Genomic DNA, 22,383 nt, shown 5'->3' on the forward strand with positions numbered 1-22,383 from the left:
AAGCCAAAGCTGCAAGAATGGCCTGAATGCACTGATATTTATTTTTAAAGTGTATTGATTTGTTAAATACTCCACATATGTGCTTTAAAAAAAAAAAAAGAGACAGCACCATCATGTGCCAGGCTGTCATAAATAATGTGCCGGTTTTAAGAGAATAAGTGGCAGGGCTGAACACTGGCAAACACCTGCACAAATTAAGCACAGGTTCTAGGGGTTGGCAGAGAGCTAGGAAGGGAATAGAACATGTGTAGTGCTAACTATAAGCAGTTTGGGAAGTTGTGGGTGCAACAATATTACTTAGTAGGGTTACATTTTTTAATTACAGGATGGGTCCTTCGGATGGGGTCTTTGCAAGGTCAGTGCTGTCATGGGGTGAGCTCTCACTGCATTGCAACTTGGTACTTACAGATAGACTCCAAACAGTGCATTGGATGCATTAACCCCTTGAAGACTTCCATTAAGAAAGAATCGATGTTCTGTCCGCAACACTTTTGTAGGACTATATTTAAAACATATTTAAAACATGATATACTGGTGGAATACCCTTCTGTCCAAACAGTATGTAAATGAAAGTGTGTACTTTTCCAACAAATGTCAATGATCTAATGAAGAAAACTGTACATATGATGATGTTCTATGCTTTCCTTTGTTTGACACTTAGATCAATTTCAACGAGCCCCTGTCCATGCTGCAGAGGCTGACCGAGGACCTGGAGTACCACGAGCTGCTGGACAAAGCCGCCAAGCTGGAGAGTGCGACTGAACAGATGTGCTACGTGGCTGCCTTCTCGGTGTCCTCCTACTCCACCACCATTCATCGCACAGCAAAACCATTTAATCCCTTGCTAGGGGAAACCTATGAGCTAGATCGACTGGAAGAAAATGGATTCCGATCGCTCTGTGAGCAGGTAAGAACGAGTTGACCTTTACTCTCCATGAGATTGAGTGTTGGCGCTCTTTGGGGATCCACTGTCCACACCTTACACTTCAACACTCTCATGCAGTAGACCAACCTCACTGGAAAGATCGGCATGGGTGTATGATTGACCCAATCTGACTGCCAATGCACCGCATCTCAGGCTTTTGCTAATATTGTGCATTCAATGCCTGGTGGTTGCTGTCTAAAAAGTGAGTATATTTAAGAGAAGAATCGATAGACATTCCTCTTCTAGTACAAGCTCCAAGCCTTTGGAACTTCAGCTAAACCCCCTGCATGCTTAGTAGCATTAACTTCATCTTCTGTAAGCAGTTAAAGATCACACTCTACCTAAATAACTTGAAATGTTGCTACTTGTCAGAAGCAGTTAGTACCAGAAAGCCTTAATTGGAAGACAAGCAGTTACAAAATGCAGTAACATAATGCACTTTCCATGTTATTTCTACCGGTGCTTCTTTTATTAGTCCCAGTATTGGTGTTTACTTTTGCTGTGACAGCGTCAACAACTGTGAGGAGTCTGCTTGTTTCTGATGGGTCCATCTTCCTGCACATTTCTGATCTTATGAATACTCCTTAAAAGCTTCATACTTGCCCAGAAATGTCTTTCCCCAGCAGAGATTCACCAGTGCCGCCAGGTGGTTCCACACAGCTCCAGCCACAATTCAGCCCCTGCTGTGGCATCACCAGTTTATTTGGCTCCAACCAGCCCTCAGACATTAGTTCCTTCTTTTCTGTGACACATCAATGCGGCAAAGCGCTCTCTTCTCTCTCTCTTTGTGTCCTACCAAGAATTTCCTCAGCTTTTAACAGTGATTAGGGCAACTGTCTCCTCAGAGGGCCTCAGGCTTTCATCCTTGCAAGGGTGTGCTGCAGTGGCCTGCGACTCTTGCACCTTAATGCGCCTGAAAGGCATCAAGTCTCAGGTGGGCAATTTATTTTTGTCTTAACCCTGGAGAGAGACTACCAAGACCACTACCTCTCCTAAAGGTAAGCCCATTAAGATGGAACATTCTCCTAAGACATAATTCCACAAAAACATCATATGAAGAAGATGCTTTCTGCATCAAGGTGGCTACCCTGTCCCTGGACTGTTTGGAGTCCTAATGCCAATCTCTGATGCCACACAATTCCTCGAAGTCCGGTGAAACCCAGGTACCTAAAATGATGAGACTTGACCTTCTCAAGGTTTTAGTGGGTCCAGCCGATGTTGAGGCCTTTTAGCAATGTTGGATCTTTTTAGACAACTTTAGCTACTGCACATTGGAGGGGTACAAAGTGGCGCCCTTCCTGCAGGCATTGTTGCTCTGACAGCTCATCGGCACCAGCACCTATAGAAAAGTTGAAACAGGCTGGGGTGCTGTCCACTAGACCCTTCTTCAGTGCTAATTTTGAAGCCAATGGTGACAATGCCTGGGAACCAACTCCAGTACCAAGAAGTCAATAGGGGAAGTCAAAGGTGAAATCCTAAATTAATTTTAACAATGACCTATATAGGGATGATCTTTACAGGGCCCAAAGTAACAGAGAGACATGTCAATGCCATTCTAACGTAGTTCTTGGAAGAAAACCAAATTCTTGGCATCTCGCAAAATGGCTTCAGGCCGGCTCATAGTATGGAATCCGCACTTCTTGCGGTCCCGGAGCAACTCCGTAGCACTCTGGACGATGGCCAATCCTCAGGCTTGATTTTGTTTAACTTAAGCTCTTTATTTGATACGGTGTTTCACAAAATCCTGCTTCAGCGCTTCCAGGCTATCAGCATAGGCGGGTTTGCCTCCTTTTTATCTGAGCGATCCTTTCAGGTCGTCTCCACCATCCCCTACAGCTCCCAATCTCATGCTCTGCGATATGGCGTTCCCCAGGTCTCGTTTCTGAGCCCTACTTTGTTTAACATTTATATCCAACCTTTGGCTCAGGTCATCAAATCCTCTGGGCTTGCACTTGTGTCATATGCAGACGACACTCAGCTCATTCTCTCTTTTTCTGACAATTATATCTCTGACCTGGCCAATTTTCAAAGGGGAATAATCGCTGTCGCAGAGTGGATAAATGCTAATTGCTTGTGTTTGAACGCGAGCAAAACAGAAATCCTCCTACTTTGGGGTGACCATTGGGGGCTTCCCTCCCTGGGACCCCGCCCACATACCCAAGACCTGTATAAAAAGGCAAACAGCCTTTACAACGCGGTCGTTACACCCCGATACATTTACATTGCAGTCATTACAACTCAAGTCGTTACAACGACTTGTGCTGGATGGCGCTCTACACTAAGGAATAGTATGATTTACTACTCCAACACCTTCCCTACTGTTACACACACTGGCGTTGGAATAGTAAATCATACTATTCCTAAGTCCAGAGACTCTAGCGCAAGTCATTGTAACCAATTGCGTTGTAATAACTGCAATGTAACGTACCGCGATCTAAATGATTGCGTTGTAACGTCACATATTCGTATAAAAAAAAAAACAGGATGTCTGGGTTGGATAGCACCCTTACTTTCAAAGCGCAGGCCAAATCAGTTGGAACTCAAGCTTCAGGCGCCTGAGAGGGCTTAAACCATTATTCAGGCAGTTACCTTATCCCAGCTAGATTACTGCAACATCCTGTATTTGGGAGTCAACAATTGTGTAACGAGAGGACTCCAGCTGGCACAAAATGCTGCTGCCAGGCTATTGTTCTCTCTTACAAGGTTTTGCTCTGCCTCCGGCCTCCTTCGCAGACTGCATTGGCTCCCTGTGGACCGGCGTCTGCACTGTAAGACATTGTGTACCACCCATATGATTCTGCATTCCCAGGGTGCTCCTATTCTGTCAAACCTGATATCTCTCGAGCCCTGGCTCTTTGGAATTCGCTCGCCCTTTCTATTAGGAACATGCAGAATCACTTTCAGTTCAGGAATACTCTGACTACCTGGCTGTTTGCTATTAAGGGTCCTTTTTCTCTATGCTATTTTAAAGCTGTGTGCTGCAGTCTGTTTCTCATCTGGACTAGCGCTGGGAAGCTCCGCTGCTGGGGCAGCTACGCACTTTACAAATTTTTATATCATAACATAACAAAGTTTTGCCCGTTTGGAGGAGGTTTTTTTATGCTCAAAATCGGATGCCTTGTTCATGGAAGATATGGATTATGGCCAAACAGATTTTGATGACTAAGAGGCTTATTGCTTCATGCAACTTTACAATACGAATGTTGGCATCTACTTGGGCTTACAAAATGTCAGTGGCCTAGATACTTCACCATAAAGGAAAATTACCTACCCCTCAAGCCCAGCTTCAGAGAAGGTTTCATTGATCATATCAGGTATTCAGAAGGTGGTGGAGGACTTGCTTTCTGTGTAAGTGAATCCAAGTGAAGCCTAACATTCTCATGGAAATCTTGCAGTCCTCCACAATTTTTGAGGCACCATTACTTCCATTTATTGATTATTTTGTAGGCCCTACAATAGCTGCATGGGAGAAGCCCTTCTTGATCCAGGCAGTTCACAGGCCACTTGCCAGATACCATAGGTCTTCTACAGGTGACTCACAATTTTTGTCTTCATCGCTAGAGGGTCTGTTTTTTCAAACGTCATCTTCAAAGCCAAACCCCAACACCTTTTCTATGTGGACACTAGACAGAGAATCTAAGTCAGCTTGGCACTTTGAGTCATAACGTTTTTCCTCCGGCAGGTTATTTCTACACACAGCTAATGTCATCTGCCTTTTAGGCCAATATGTCAATGCCTCATGGAAAATCTCACAACTTATAATTGTCACCATGTGGTGAAGCCATTTTCCGACCTGGCGAGGGATGGGCTAGGTACATCAAAAGAGATCCTGAAGTGTGGTTTTCCCTCAGTGGAAACTGTTGCTCGGTCTATGGTTATGGCTGTCACGCTGCTTCTGTATGCTTAGATGTGTTCTACTTGATTGAAAAAGGGGTCATTGAATTGGTGGAATAGAAGGACACAGAGGTTTACTCCCTTTTTACTTTGATCACGAAGAAATGCTGGGGCCCAAGCTCTGTCCTTGATCTCTGCCTTCTGAAATTGTTCCTGCGGCAGGAAAAGTTCAAGATTTTGTCCCTAAGACAAATTCTGTTTTTCTTGGAGCTCAGGAGATTGGTTTGTGTCCTTTGACCTTCAGAACTCATTCTCTCTTACATTTCTCCCAGCCCATAGGTGCACCTTGTGGTCAACAGAGAAGTCCCAACACCTTCTGTCCGCAGCCTCATGCATCTTTACGAAGGTGCTGACAGTCATGGCAGCTATGCTGCAAAGGGCAGGAGTTCATGTATTTCCATTGTTGGATGACTGGCTAGTGAAGGCCAGTACCTGACACTGGTCCAGGAACATATCCAGCAGGTGATGGCTCTTCTCCATGACCTTGGTGTTATCACCAAAGTCTGAAAGCGTCACCTCATTCCCACACAGTAGCTGACCTTTTATGGAGTGGTGCTCTACGCAACCCTTATGATGTCCCTATCTCCTCCTCAGAGGGTCGTGGATATTCGGTGCATAGCCAATTGGGGGCAAAATGGTTCACTGCAAGTGCTCTATTGCACGGCATATTCCCAATGTGTGCATAGCTTGAATCCTGCCAGCACCCACACTCTGTACTGAGTGTAGTCCTCTCTGTGGCTGGAAGGCCCTTATTGTACCTAATCTCCAGGCACTGCTTCCTCGTGGCTGAACCCAACATTGTGGTAAGAGGCAGTGTCTGCTCTGCATCCTGAAAGCACCTCCCCTCCCCACAAGGCTGCTGTCTCCTGGTTTATCAAGATATCTATATCTTACATAGAGGTCTTTCAGCAGTCGTGGGACATAAAGATTGGAAGCAAGTTCACATGATCTTTCTTAAAAATCAAAACGCTATGGTCAGGGGGACTCTTACCACCTTTCAAGACTTACAAAACACTTATTTTCTACACTCCACTCAGTTCTATAAATACTTACAGCTCCAGCACTCCATCACCCTCTAGGTTCCCGCGGACACTACATTTCCAGAATTCAGCCCGCCCGAAGCCAAATTTCTCATGGGAAATCTAGTGAAGGGAGGGTATCTCAGATATAGCGCTCACTGGTTAACAATTCCCCATCCACCTTAGAATATCTGAGAAACCGGTGGGAGCAATGGCTGGGCCCCCTGGAGGAAGAGGACTGGAGAGACACCCTTATGGCCCCTGAGTAATTACCATCTCGGCCAGGATCCGCCTAATCCAAATATACTACCTCCACTGTGCCTACCTCACCCCCGTCTGACTTTTACCATATGGTCTGGTCCTGTACTGTTCTCACTCAGTATTGGACGGAAGTAACGACGGAACTAAGCATCAACTGGGTTAGGAGGTACCACTTGACCCCTTAGCCCTTATCCTGGGAGTCATGGAAGGAGTTGGACGGTTCTCGCGCTGACAAAACATTCTTGGGGACAGCCACCATGGTGGCCAAAAGGGACATAACAGCCACCTGGAAAGACTCTGCCCTCCCACTATCTCTTGATGGCACAATGAATGCAAGAAAAGTCAGTGTATGATGCGAGAGGATGTCCATCCAAATAGGAATGTGTGTGGGGCAAATGGCTGGGACTTGCAAACTAAAGAAACCCCAGCTGAGCGTGAGTGACCCTCGGGACTTAAACATGGTCACTCCAGATGTGTAAACACAGGGCAACAAGCCGGGCAAGACTGAGATTGAATTGCATGCCAAAGTGTAATGATTTATCGTGCTGTTGTTTAAAAAAAAAAAATTTGATTATCAAAAAAAAAAGAATCAAAACCCTTTCAAATCCACAAAATATTAAAATGTCCCTTGTACATCTCTTGCATCCAAAATCCTATGTAACCTATACTCCTCTAAATTGAACTCGAAGTGCCTTAGGGTGTGAAGCAAGACAAGTTTCGCAGGGCACGTCTTTAACATGAATAAATAAAAAAGTTGAAAGGACTATCATTGACTGCCACATTTTCAATCTTAGAGTAATTTCATTCAAATTCACAAAAAATAAAACATTATATTAATGTGAATGTGTTCTAAAATTAATATGCATTCACATATCATAGGTAAAAGCAGACATATTGTAAACCATGTACTGTTCAAAATATAATCCGATTAATAATCACATTCCATACATTTGTGAAAAGGTAAATCTTCAAAATACGTTTTCCTGTTTTTTAAATGTGGTATATTATTGGAATATTTAACAAAACATTGAAGCTCTGCAGGCTCTACTTATCACAAAACATGCAAATGCTTGTATTCTTTTTTTCATGTGTAATCTGTTAGGATTAGTCCAGAAAATTTAGAGCCACCTGTAAGGATTTCCATAGCATTATAAGATGCATGAGTTTTTTCAAAGATGGCATTATAGGTTAGATGGGAATTTTACTCGTATATTATACATGGACATCTGCCCCTCTCACCTCTGTGGCTACAGCTACTCCCTCTAGGCTACTGAGGGTGATAATGAAACATACCGTCTCTTTCCAGCTCCAGGACTGGTGGAGACCGTCATCCTGTGATTTTCGGTGTTATAAAATGAGTTCTCTTACTCTTATTTTCAGGTTTTTAAACCTCTTCTTGCAATCCTCCGCTGATTTGTGGCTGGGTGTAAAATGCACTGGCCTCATTTTTATTAATATTCTGCCTTAATCCTTTCCTTACTGTTGGGGCTGTTTTTGACATGAGACTTCCCAAGAAACATATACCTCTTCAACTAAAACCTGAAGCTTCTTCTGAGAAAATGTGCACCTTCTCATTTTTTCTGAAGGCATAGTGAGGGTGTGCAAAAACTTGTATCCAAAAGGGGTTCTGAAAAGAGGACGCCGGTGGATAGAAAAATCAAACTTTCCCCTTTAAAAGCAAGCATAATACAGCTGCCAGTTGTTTACTACACTCTGTGATGCAGAAGATGAGTTGTAGTAGGATCACAAATAACAAATCACACAACTTGCAGTGTTAGTCTCTCAAAAATGATGTGTTGCCTGTAAATCATTGATTTGGAATATTTTGCCCACGCGTGGTAATTCCATTTTGAACTTCAGTGCTTGGATTTAGACCTTTATTTTCTGGCCGAGGAATTTATAAAGGCTTTTAGTTTAATTTTATTGTGTTAAGATGGGCATGTGTGGAAGAATATTTGCAGGTATTTGTTTTAAATTTTTGATATTTTGGCATTCCTTTATGTATAAAATCAAAGTTTACTTCGTTTTAATGCCATGTATCTATCATCTTTTTTCTTATTGTTGAATTTTGTACTTGTATTTTCTGAAATAATGATTTCCACTTAACAGTACATAGAACTTAAATTGAGAGGAAAATATATAATTTTATGCTTTTCCCCATTTGTGTTAATGTGTCACATTACCAAGGGGCTCCAAAGTAGAATATTACAGAAGATGTGACTCAGTATTCCATATAAATGGGATTTTATTTTATTTCACACATTCCATTGTATTAAAACGGTTTACACAGCTGTGTCAGCATGTTGCAGATGTTCCATACATAAATGTATAAAAATTGGTCACTTAGCGGTAATGCCAAAGCGTAGGTCATACCGGATGGTGACTTGATGTTTTTCAAAACTGGGTTCTTGACATTCAGTGCGTCTGCAAAATCAATCCATGGTGTTAAGCCTGCCTCGCTTGACTCTCCCCAATGTGTTACTTTTAAATTAGTTTCTCTGTTTCTTTGAAATTACTAAATCCCTGTAAAGCTCATGCTAGGGGAAAGTGGACGTGATGCAGCCGATGGAAAATACAATTACTGATAAAAACATAAATCTAGGTCAGCTGTTTGCAAAGGTTGATTGTTTCATTCTTGCACATTTCCCAGATGCTAAGAACAGGCAGACCGTTTAGGCGGGCCCCCTGTGGCAATGCTGGGAGTCGCCGTGCGAGAAGCACAGGCTTCATCTGAGGGCACAGTACCTGGGCCTCGGGAGAGGGTACAGCTGATCCTTGCTTGATACAGGAGCGACCTCTGTACGTATTGCAGTGAATGCCTTTGTCTCAGAAAATGTAGCATTAGAACCATTACAAACACACAGCAATGTAAAAGCCAGTTGTGGTTGTAAACCCATGTGCAGTGGTCAACCATCCTGTGTTTTTGCAGGGTTGTCCTGCTATTGGGTTGTCTGTCCCATAGTCCACACTCAGCTGGTGTTGGCCACCAAATGTCCCGCTATTTGCTGTGCAGGACTAGCTGCCTGATGGGATATCTTGAGCGCGCGAGGATGATGTCCACAGCTCACTATTCAAGCCGTATGTGAGCTGTGAAAGAGATGCCTGTCTGTGGCTGCCAGGGAGGAGCTGCAGCACATGAGGGGTCCTACCAGAATGCTGGTGCAGTGACAAGGTCGCCTTTAGAGATGCTTATAGAAAATGTGGAGACTTGAAGTTCACCCCTTACTGGATGAATGAAAATCTTACTGGCGCATATGCCAGGAATATGCCCTTGTTGTTTCTTTTTCCTAGTAAGTCATCTTCACGATGCACACATGTTGTCAGATCAAGGGACGCGGCACAGTGAGATTATGATTTTCTCAAGATCAAACAATTTGGTAAAGTTGAAGACGCAAGATTAGAATTCAGTACTGCTTGTTCTAAAGGCTAATATTTTACCACTATAATACATATTGGCGACTAGACCCTAAGCGGACACTCATGGTCCCACTCTGCACCCTCCCCGGGGTCATGTCTAGTCAAGGTTTTTTTGTTTTGTTTAGTTTCTTATCACAAACTTATAAAACAGCTTTTAGATTGATTCCAAATACTACCAAATTTGAACAAAATAGAGACCGGGGAAAAAGTTTAAAAGGTGATGGCCCACGAGCAAACAATTTAGCCAAATGGGGAGGCTGGGAATAATAAACATGTCTCGACATTTTCCATCCGGCCCACTAGACCACAACTGGCGTGGTGGTGATTCTGCTTGAATTTCTATGGGAACACCGCCCCACAGAAATGTCATTGCACTGTGGGCCTGTTCCAGCATATTTAGATAAAGTGGTAAAAGCCAGGATTCAATGTTAAACCTAGTGGGAGAGTCTGCCCTCCATAGTGAATTGCCCAACTTGTTATGAATTCTCTCAAGGTGTTTTTGTAACACTTACTTCGTGTATTGTGCCTGTTTCTAAGCCCCACCCTCTGGATATTTTCTTGTAACAGGAAAAAATGCGGGTGGCGAGGTTCCATTGCTTTAATTCATTGGCTTACCAAGTGTTTCCTCAGTCCCAAAAATGATACGCTGCACCAAGTGTAAAAAGTCTTCACTGCACTAAGTGACCATTCCTACAGGGTTGTGACTTCAGAACCAGACCACTTCGAGAAGTGTCCTACTTACTGTATCTCAGCTCCCACCTTCAAGGACCTTCAGCAGTTCCCTGGGTCTGCTTCATGAACCTCTCCTCACTCCTTCTTTAGGGATTTCTTGGCATACAACCTTTAACATCCGTCTTTCCTGTTCACCCTTTCCCATTCACTGTGGATCTTCGGTCGCGGGGCGCCTCCTGGAGGGACCTGCGCTCACAACCCAAATCTGAGGTTTTAAGCACATGAATCAAACAGTCTTAAAACATTTTTATTTTATCACACAGACTTGTTTTGCCCATGGCCAGTTTTTGAGTTGTGGTATATAACATGTAAATAGATTTGTTTATGAGGATGTTGGCGGCTGCTGAAGTTAGTGAGAGCCCACGAATGTCCAGGTTTCTGGATATTCCCCAGTTTTTGGAAGGCACATTCCCACCCTGGATATGCTCAGAATTTAGTCTTGACAGGAGCAGGCATAAATCTGTTTTGGGGTGAGAGGAGCGAGAGCACATCCACAGTTCGCAGGAATGATGAGGAAGGGGCCTCTCGACAGTGAAAATAGTTTGCCCTTACACATGGACAAAAATTATGGCACGTGAAATTGCAGTTTGGCAGCACATTGGTGAATGTACACTTGTTACATTTATATATACAGATATTCCTTTGAAGGAGGGAGACTGGATTTCACAAAAGAATTCCACAATCAGTCCTACAAAACTGCGACTGTCACCTCTCCCCAGGAGTGCTTGCAGAATCCTCCATGAAAAAGACAGATGCGCACCAACTTGTGGCAAGAGTAAGTCTGCAGAAGTGAAATCTTACATAATTCTATTTTATGCCTGTGTCACCTGCATACTTTGTAACAGGCATCAAATCGATCGCCACAGTCTCCAGCGATTGAAGGCCGACGTCGCGAGATGGCGACGACTTCCGCTCTCGCCGCTCGGACGGGCGGCATTGTTTAAAATGATGTTGCTGCCTCGCTTCTTGTACGCTTTGCAAAATACTCTAGATGTCGTGCCAGCCCGTTATTTCCGTGATGTGGAGGGTCTTCAGCGCCAACTGTTTTGGGACGGGCGGCCGCGGATCGCTCTCGCCAAGTTGACGCTCCCTTGGTACGATGGGGGGGTCGCCCTCCCCGATATTAAAAGATACTATTGGGCGTCTCAATTGGCGGCGGTGAACCACGGTATATACGGTCCTGCCTTGAATCCGGCCTTCGAGATGGATAAATTACTGCTCCCGGGTGGGGATTATAATAGGGCGCTGTATTCGGCGACCCCGGATGCACGGTTGACGGGACCCACGCAAGTTGCGGTACGTGTGTGGCATGCGGCGAATGCTGCGATGGGGTGGAGGGATCGCTTGACTCGGGCGACGCCGTTGTATGCCTCCCGGCGGCTGAGTTGTTTGTGGAAAACGAAAGGCTTTGAGAAATGGGATATGATTGGTATATGTAAGGTGGGTGATCTTTGGGCGAAGGGGTCTTTCAAAACGTTTGAAATGCTTAAAACTGAATACAAATTAAATGATAGAGAGTACTTCCGGTATGCACAGGTCTACCATGCGCTGTGTTCGGTCTTTCCGGACGTTGCTGCTATCCCCGAATATTCCCCGCTGGAGGATAGAGTGTTGGATGGCTATGTGCCCGACAGCACTATTTCTCTGATCTACAAAAAACGTATTAATGATCGCACGGACTTGCTGATCCGTCTGCGGGAGGCGTGGACGGGCGACGGCTTGGAACTGGACGATGAGGACTGGGTATCGGCGGTGGCCTCCCCGAAAGAGGTGGCGATCCCGGCCCGCTTACGATTCGTACAGCTGAAGATCCTCCATAGAGTGTATGTCACGGGGCCCGGTTTGCTACGTATGGGTTACTCGAGGGATGGAATGTGTAAGCGTGGTTGTGGCCTGTTGGGTACCTTTCTTCATATCCTATGGGAATGTTCGGAGGTTGTGCGATTTTGGAACGGTATCCACACCGTAATGGAGGAGGTCACGCACGTTGCTCTGTTGCCAGAGGCTAGGAGGTGTTTGTTGAATGTCTGGGAACCGAACAACTATAATGTGGCACAGACACAGTGGGTGACTTTGGGGTACATGGTGGCTAAGCGTGACATTGCACAGCTGTGGGGCTCCCCGAGGCCGCCCACGATCGCGGTATGGAAGGAGAATATGGACTGGTGTATGTTTAGGGAAAAGACGGTGTATGTGGCGAGAGGCAAGCCTGGGAAATGGACTAAGGTATGGGGTCCATGGAATTCATATCGTGGGCATATCTGCGCCCCGCCTCTGCCGTTAGAGGTTGATATTGCTTTGTCCCCCTAGCCACACATTCTGCGGGATTGTGTAAGGTGTGTTCCTTGCTTTGTCTCCCCATCGCCCCCCACTACCACTTCCTGTCAAGAACTGCTTCGGACACTGTACGTTGTCCCCCGTCCTGGGAAGCGCACGCTGCTATTTCGGACTCTCATTGCCTTGAGTGTGTGTTGTATTTAATAGAAAATGAAACTGTTTTTTCCGATTGCTCTTGGCCTATGGCCACGGCCTGTTGCATGTGCTCACGAACTGCCGGGAGCTTCGCCTCTGGTTCATTTGAATGTGTGGCGTTGCATTGCGGGCCCTCGGGCTCTGTAGCGGCCGGCCTTGGTGGTTGTAGGCCCTTGTATGTATTTTTATTGTGTAATAAAGGTTTCTTAAAAAAAAAAAAAAAAAAAACGATCGCCACTGGGCAATATAAGGCTAATTAGTGTCAGGAGCTTCTACTTACTTAGCTTTGTTCCAGCTTTATTTGTTCAGTGTAGATTTTACTTTTCGGATTCATACATTGCCTTCACTAGTGGCCTTTGTAAAGATCTCACGACCAAGGGAAACGCAGCTGCATTTGTGTGGTAAAGTTATTCTACGCTCTAGTGCCATTCATTATGTGCTCACAGGCGTGGTATATAAACACGCTTTTGTCTTGGCTGCACAGCCACAAGCATTGATGGATTGCCTGCAGGAGAAAGCTGTATGTCAGTCAGCTTGATATATTGAGTCAGCACAAAATAGTATTTCATATGTTTGTGACTTGTATAGCTTATAATAGGAATCAAATCACTTGCCAAAGGGCAGTAGAACTATTAAGGGTTTTCACCTGACTTGATTCTGTTTGAATTGTATTTATCATTCTATACACATTCATAAATTGACTTAACCAAATCGGATAGCGGGATTGATAAGGATGGTATTTGCACCCCGCTAACTTGACGAAACTCAGAACTCTGTTATCCTCTAGGATGGGCCTTTTTCACAAACTGAGGCTGAAATCATACATTCGTTAACAGTGCATTGAAAGTGCAGCAGATTTTGCCCCACAGTAATGACAGAGAGTAATAAGTTTGCAAACCATAAATGTTTATTAACATGTTAGAAAAGTTATAATCTCCAATGAAATAGATTAGACGTCAATCAAAATTCACCTGATAACAGCATACGTGAATTTAATCCAAGCAATTCAATTAGTAATACAAATATTGTGTTAATAAAGTCAACATATGCAAATGAAAGCATAGTCCTGTTTCCATAAAGGAAACTCCCTCATGCTAAGCTAAAGTTGTGGGCAGGTCGGGGAAATTCAGAAGCAGCAGGTGTGAGCAAATATAGCATTGAAATAAGAACCAAATGAAGGTTCCAATTAGAAAATAAGAGCAAAAGCAAGTTATTGAAAACCAAAACAAAACAATATGTCTCTTGGAGAAATCAGGGACTAGAACTCGCCAGATGCTATCACACACAAAAGTAAAATCTCGGCCAGCAGGAAATCACCCTGACTTGGGCAGTCTACTGCTCTCCAAAAAATGATTAACCAAAGGCCAATCTTGATTAGGACATTCTCACAGTAGAAGTTTCATAAGTCCCTATCTCAGTTTATGGCCAATAATGCCTCACACTCTTCCACCATAAACCTTAACAGACATGTTACAATATAATATACTCTATCTATCCCTGGTTGTTAGACTTCAACAGATTTGATGAGCAAAACTTCAACTCTTGCACAAGCATGTTTATCTTCATAAGCAGAAGCAATATACCTAACTCAACATTACAGACCTCACAACAACTCGGAGCCCTCTTAGACTTACCCTGCAGCGCTCTACAGCAAACTTAAATATGCATAAGCCTACTAAACTCACACTCCTACGACTGTGCAGCTGTTGAGGGATGCAGGAACACCACCAATTCTCCAAGCGGGATCATAGATACCCTGGGGACATGGATTAGCCTAGGGAAAATTTAGATGAGGCTTGGTGTAAATTTTAACTATCTAAGCCTCAGTGAGAACCATCCTCTGCTACCAGATTTGATAGTGCAATGGCATTTGCACCACACAAACATGATACAAACTCGGAACTCCGCTATGTCCAATAGTATGAACCTTTTCCTTGAACTGAGGCTGAAATCACAAGTTTCTTAATGTTGCATTGACAGTGAAGCCAATTTTGCCACCTGTAATGATTGAGAGTAATAAGTATGCAAACCATAAAGGTTTATTAACAATCTAGTAAAGTTACATTTTCTAATGAAATCAATTAGTGTACATCGAAATTCACCTGAACACCATACATGAATATAATCCACACTATTCAATTAATAATGCAAATATTGCGTTATTAAAGTCGACTTATACAAATCAAAGCAAAGTCTTGTTTCCATAAAGGAAACTCCCTAACGCTAAGCGGAGGTTGTGGGTAGGTTGGGGAAATTCAGTAGCAGCAGGTGTCAGCAAATATAGCTTTGAAAGAAGAACCAAATGAAGGTTCCAATTGAAATGAGAAGGAATATGCTTGCCCTTGAGAGCAACTTTGTGTTCAACAAAATAAGGAGCATTGGTTTCAAGAGGAGGGAAAGGATGTCCGTCTTCAAAGGTGGGCAGGGGTACATGATTTAACTATCTGGTAAGCTTCACGCAGTTAAAACATAACATTTCATCCAACCGATACATACCACAGGTTATCATTAAGCCCGGGTGGCTAACTACGCTCCCACCAGCGTAGTTTACGTAGTTTTGCATACGCCGCATTCCGTTGCGAACGCGGAGTTTAGACAAAACTACACCTCCGTGGCGGAGCGTAGTTAGCTGGCCCCTCCAACCTGCCAAAGTAATTATAAAATAAGAAAAAGGGCACTTACCTGCCGTGGTGGCTCCTCCTCGCCATGGCCGCTGTCCTTCCTCCTCCTCGCCGTCCTTCTTCTCTGTTAACCCCTACGTTGCATGTCTTGCGAGTGCGCATGCGCACATGCAAGACGTACAACATAGAGGTTATCAGAGAAGAAGGACGGCGAAGATGAGGAAGGAGAGCGGCCATGGCGAGGAGGAGCAGCCAGGGCAGGTAAGTACCTTTTTTCTTACTTTATAATTATTTGGGAGGGAGTGGAGCTAGGTTCCATTGAGTTTCCCTCCAACTCCGTCACACTCCGCGTAGAGGCACTATGCCTGCTCCGCCATTGGTTAGTTATCATCAAGTGAGAACTAATCAAAAACCATTGTTCTCTCCATACTTGGTGTCAGCTTCCTTATCAAGGATAATGCAAAGTTCACTTCTTCCCTTCACGATATCTCACAAAGTAGTATTCACCTCTTAAGTTTCTCATTCTGTGCAGGTGCTGAAAAGCACTGCCCAAGCTATTTAATTGCTATTTAATTGCTACTGTATGCCCTTCAAACGGCAAGTTAACAAAGAACAACATTTGAGAACACAGTGACTCTTGTGCCTGAAACAGTAATGTGTATGTAATACACATCAATACATATCAAGCAGAAATGCAACTTTTATTTCAGAATGGAACACGTGGGCCTACTCTTGATAATATTAAGATGCACATATGCTCACTAAAGTTAATAAAAAAAGTAATTCATTCAGTTACTAAATATAAATATATAACATTATGTAAAAAGAATGTGTGAAATAATATGGAAAATAAATAATAAGCCATGTGTAAATCATGAGAGAACTTGTTATGCAGGTTACAGGCAAACAAATCATTAAGTGCAAATAAGTGATGGTGACAGCGCGTACTCAATCCCATCTGCAAAGATCTGTTGACTGAGGTAAACTCTACAGCCATTAAGGTGGTATTTGCATAGGAAGCTGCACTGCACATACGTGGGCACTCATTTTCTGCTCGTATGCACGCTATATAAACACACTTTAGTCATAGCCATGCAGAGGATACGCACAGAGAGAGATCCGCAGGCACGCCAAAGGCAAGCCCATCAGCACCCGTCCACTGTTGGTCTAGGACCATTTATGCTGCTGTGCAGTTAGACCATACAGTAGGTTCCCACTGAGTTATTTTTCTTACCTACTCCAACAGTTAATATTCTTTTTTTTTATAAAAGAAAATATTTTTTTTTTAAACATAAAACTGTGGTCTTCTACCAGTCAAGACAACTAAAAACTCACATACATCTCCAACTCATGATATAAATGGAAAAGATTTGTTATGCCTGCAAAATCCATTTTCGAGTATGCTATTTAATGTTCACTCAGCAGCAAAAAATTACCATTTGTCCAATATCTAATTCTTCATTTTCAATTGGATTTTTTTTCATTCCACAGAACTGATTTTTGCAGTTCAACACTATAAATTACACTATCCTTACTGTCAATTGTACAGGAGGTAGCTAAGCGATTATGGCAAACAGTACATTAAAACTAAGTGCCATTATGGGGCCATTTGTAGTAGTTGCCTGGAATTTCTCCCAGTCAGTTTCACACTATTGGCTTCCTGAAGCTGGAATCTAGTTGTAATTTATCCGCCGCCAAATCCTCTTCTGACACAGCTGAGATTATTTCGGAAATGCTTGTCTCATTCAGGATCGGACTGGAAACCAAAATCAGCCCTGGCAAAAATGTTCAGACCAGCCCCACACTGCTGGAGGCCACAAAGTGAATGCTGATACTTGGACATGGTTCGGACACTGACAATCGGCTCTGAAAGCAGCCCCCTCGCCTTCAGGCCACAGGCCACAGGGAAAATACCAGAGTGGCAGAATGGTCAGTCCAGGCCTAGACTCATTCAGTCCAAAATAGATCTCAGCCTGTGCTGCTGGGAGACTAAAACATTCACTTCAATATTTTCTCCACTTGCTTTACCGTTTGTGGATTCTCGCCTTTCGATCTCTCTTTTTGCGACATCGCCCTCATTCACATAAAAGGGGATGTGCTTGACATGGTTTGCACTTCATCACAGATATGCTGCTCGTCAGCTTCCACAGCTTTACCCTGGACTGATCATTTTGGTGTTCCATTTCACGTCCCACGTCTGGGTATTCCCAGACGTGGGACCCGTGCTCACTACGCCACTGGAGTCAAGCTATCCTGGCTGATGACGGCTGATAGCCAGAAACCGGTCCTAGGATGCTGGATTCCGGTCCAGGGAAGACATGGCTTGGCAGTTCGGGCTGGACTGTTCCCATGAGGCACAGGGTCAAGACTGATTTGCATATGGCCATGTCCAAACTGGGGTGGTGTAGTGGGCAAAAGAACGATGGATTTAACCCAGATCTCTTGACTGGGGGAGAATATATGCATTGTCAGCATTCCGTCCATCATTTGTTTGTTGTAACCCATTTCACAGGACAGCACAGGGATTGGCTGTTCCCTCACAGGCATCACCTTCGGCCTTAACCACAAACTGGTGGAGAAAGATGGCCTTAGTCGCTTCTACATCTACCTTTGAACCAGGCTCAAAGCACGTCTTAAAACTGCTCTCAGTTCTCCGTTCTCAATACATTACGCAAAAAGAAAATCTAAAAAAGATTGCTGAACCCCTGATTTTTTGCTGGCCTAAAAGTGCTAAACAAAAACCTCGAGTCTTAGAGCACAAATGGTGCATAACCCAGTGTAATGTAACTAAATCTATACGGCTCAAGTAGAATAGGATATGTAAAATTATCATCAAACCCACCAAAGCATCCTTCTACACCAGTAATGTCCTTTCTACGCCCGACGTGTCTGTGGGAGTGTTTGCCACCTTAACACATCTTTCACCTTCAAAGTTTGAGCCTTCTCAGGGCTGCTCCCTATGAGATGTAAGGAGGTTGTGGAACTTTTTCATAGCAAGATAAGTAACATCCGAAGTGACATCCTAAAACTTCAAATAAATGACTGTGAACCAGATTGGATGCTCCAGCCACTGCTCAACATTTATTCCACTTTAAACAGCGAGGGTTCTCCGACATTGACCACTTGAGTGATGCAAGGAACGCTTCTGGCTCGTCTTGAGCCTCATACTTGCAAAGATCGTGTTTCCTTCAGATATTAAATCTGTCCACTTTGCGCCTTTGCTAAGGAAACAGTCTTCAGATCCTGACGAAACTGAAGTATTACCGTCCTATCTCTCCGCTGCTGTTCATGGCTGGAATATTAAAAAGAGCAGCATGCAATCAACTCTAGGGATTCGTTGAAGTCAGCCATATTCATGCACCCGCGACACAGTACTGTAGCTGTACCAGTGTGCGCTGCTGATGAGCCGAGATGCTCAGCGCGCGAGGGGATACAGGGAGCCTTCATCTTTCTTGATATCTCGGTTGCTTTGGAAAACATTGACCATTTTACACTTTTGGTTTATTTAAGGAGCTTTGGAGCCTAAGACACAGTTCTCACCAGGAGCACAGATTTTCTAAAAAAAAAAAAAAAAGGACACTAAACCTCAGTATAGGGAACTTGTGTTCATTACTCCATCCACTGAACAGCGGGGTACCCTATGCATTTTACCTGCACCTCCTCCCTCTGTCTCACCTGATTTGAATCCTTTGGGTACCAGTTTTTCATGCATGCAGATGATGCCGACTTGGCAGTGACGGCTCAGATTCATTTCACGGTGAGGTCATGCTTTTTCAGCTCCTGATTCTAAAGAAAACGTAGCATCTGTTTACCTTCTTACACAAAGTAACAATGCTGAATGCTTTCATTGCGCCCAGGATCGACTACTGCAATGCATTCCACTGAGGTCCTCCAGGCAAATCAGCACATAGAGTGCAGTTTGTACCGAAGGCTACTAAATCTAACGCGCCGGGATAATATTCCCCCTGCTGTGGCATTGGCTGCCACTGTCTCAGAATACATTACGGGTGAAGCCCTGTATCTTGCATTAAGGGCAGTGCCTGTTCGTAAACCCTCTCCGTTCTCCTCAAAATTTGCTTTCACAATTCACGACTGAACCTTCGATTAGAAAACCTTTCCTTCCCTCAAGTCCCAGGCTCTAAACCGACGCACATGGGCTTTAGAGCTTTTTCTCCTACTGCCGTCCTTGTCATTATGTAAAGGAAGGAAATCAAATGCCCTAAATCCTGATTATACACTCGTTAAACGATGCATATGCCCCACCTGTTTCTTATATCATGCGCTGTTGGGTTGACGTCAAAGTGCCTTGAAACCTTTGGATGAGTTGTTGCGTGCTACAAATCCAATCACTAAAATAAATAAATACGTTCTGTTTCGTAAATGGATCGGTGTGTTTTTATCAACATTTTAGTACCACCATAAGTTAAATTAACAAATGATGTGAATGGGGGGGGGGGGGGGGGGAGGGGTCGACACTGCACTCATTTACACATTTAGCCGCCGACAGTCAGGTAGATGCACTCTGCTCATGTGACATGTCTCGCTGACTTCCAGTAATTAGAAGAAACAAACCGACTGACGTGTAACTCGTTTATATTTGTGATCAAGTGGCCCTTTTCCACCGAAATTCAAAAGCTCAAGAACACTGTGACCTGAAACGGGCAATTTGGGAAAAAGGAAGGATTTTAATGAAACTCGTTCGCTCGAAAATTGAGCGATTGATTTTTTTTCTTGCATCTCCCCATAACTTTCCCCCTCTGTTTTTAGCATTGGCCTGGATGCCCCACCCACTCCCTTAAGGTCGATGTACTCACGAGAAGCTGAGGTGTGCAGTCTTGCTGAACATTAAAACCGGTGATGCTGCCTCCGTGACTTTCCAGCAGAGATATTTTAAGGCAAAGTATGCCTCGGCCCAGGTCCCCACTTTCATGAAGTCCCCTCAGTAATTGATCAGGAAGGTCACGTTGTACTACCAGTTGCTTCTTTCTTTATTTCATATTTTATGGCTTTGCACGACAACCAGAACCAGCCTCGCTAAATGTGCGAAGATAAGAAACGGTTAAAAATCACACAATGACAGTCCGGTTCTGATTGGGCTTGGCCAAGCATCTGTTTGCCCAGTCATCCCCATGTGCCTTCCATTCTGCCCTCAAAGCCAACTGAAGAGCAGGGCTCTACAACATGTTGCTTAGTGCCACCAGTGCCAGTCCACTGCAGAGCTACCCGGTGCCATGCATTTGCTGCTCTGCAGGCAGACATTTAAATTAAAAGGCTATGCCCAAAAAGATAAGGGCAAACTCACAAAAAGTACCGTAATGGAAAATATTAAAGACGAAATTCAGAGTGTACATAGACTACACCTATAGAAAAAAGCTTTAGACGAGAACCCTCACTCACCATGACGGTGACATGCTTCATCATTGGGTCCCCTCTTGCACACAGTGTCCGCAAGGTACACTGTGTTGGCTACAACTCTCCCTTTGGAGAGGAGCTTGAGGTGTTCTACACTCTAATGTGAATCTGTGAATGAGGGGCAGAGTGCAAAATAATATCAAAAGTGTGTTAAAACCATCGCTAAACGGAGAAAAATTATTTATTAGCTCTCCCTTACGGATGGATCTAAAATAAGTAGTGTGACGATAGGAGTAAAGATATTTCCTATCTGACTAGGTCAGGTCAACATGTTTCTGCCAAATGATATAAATTCATGGCATTCATCAGGACCATTGTCTTGTCGCTCTGCTTAAAAATAATAAACAAAAGACCATACTTATATTTTGTAGGTGTCGTAAATGACCAACTTCAGTTTGGTCTTCTTACTGTAACACATGAAAAAACAATCCTTAATATATCACATTTACAACTTGTAGAAAGTGCCTATTACCAAAGTGTGTGTGGAATTTGTGCCTCATAAAAACTCATAACTGATTTTTGTTACAAACATCCACCATCAATACTTATTGTTGCGATTTAAATTAAACCTCATTCCGTAAATGCTGGGCTATTCTGCAGGAGACTACTCAATTACTGAATTGCCCGTTTGCCCCTGTGAGGATACCTCCCCACAAACTGATCTCCATCTGATATTTTCTGTAAATTCTACACTCATGAACGTAAAAGTATATCCTCCCTCTATTGCGGAAATATTACTTCGTACAATGCCGCCCTTTTCTCCAAATGCTCCCTGAACCTTATGTCAGCCTTTCTCTTGCATCATACTTATGTATGGCCTTAAGAACTAGGAGATCAATTGCCTTATACACTGCACTTTAACTGGATTTAGGTATTGTTCTTACAGTTTATACTATGTATGGGAAGAATTTACTATGTTTAAATAAAGGGGTTTTTAACTACAGTATTTTATATGGTTTTTATCAGCATTTATCTATATTTAATTACTGAAATTGTAACATACTATTGAATATGTATTTTATGATGTACTGTACTTTTATGATCTTACTTTCTAAGATCGAATACATTTGATATTGGATTGGATTAGATCATGAAGGCTGAGACCCGGATCTCTGCCCTGGAAGACACCCACCAAGAGCTCACCCATGATCTGACAGCATCCAGGCAGGAACTCAAAGCACTTAAGGCTAAAATGAGGATTTGGAAGGTAGATCCCACTGAAATAATGTCAGGATATTGGGTGTTCTGGAGTTGGCTACTGTTGGAAACCGGGCAACCGGGTTAGCAGTCACCAGGTTCCCAGCACAATGGTAGCTTGGCTCGAGCGGTTGGGGGTCAGGCACCGTGTTAAGCGTACGTCACACCCTCACAATAACCATGCATTCATCCGTTCCAAAAACGACACTACACCGTAAAAATTATGAAAGAAAGTAGTTTGTCTTTATCTTATTTTCTCTTAGTTGCAGGGTTCATAAAATAAATACAGTACCATAAGACTTTTCTTGAAAGTAGCAGGTCAAATAAATAATACCACAGTGGGGTTTCAATAAATAGGATCAGGTCATAAATAAACACGGAATAAATATAGGTGCAATAAATACAAATGGCTAATAAGTACTGTCAGACAATA

At 43.5% G+C, this 22,383-nt stretch overlaps 1 protein-coding gene across 2 annotated transcripts in view; it reads left to right on the forward strand.

Annotated features, from left to right (window-relative positions):
* Positions 1-22,383, forward strand: part of OSBP2 (oxysterol binding protein 2) — a 1,376,304-nt gene that overhangs the window by 1,130,030 nt on the left and 223,891 nt on the right. For both annotated transcript variants that reach the window (XM_085633692.1, XM_085633693.1), the window contains one exon: positions 662-907. In XM_085633692.1, coding sequence (XP_085489818.1) covers positions 662-907 — 246 coding nt within the window. The remainder of the gene's footprint in view (positions 1-661; positions 908-22,383) is intronic.

This window comes from Triturus cristatus, chromosome 11 (assembly GCF_964204655.1).
Source record: "Triturus cristatus chromosome 11, aTriCri1.1, whole genome shotgun sequence".
Taxonomy (NCBI): Eukaryota; Metazoa; Chordata; class Amphibia; order Caudata; family Salamandridae; genus Triturus; species Triturus cristatus.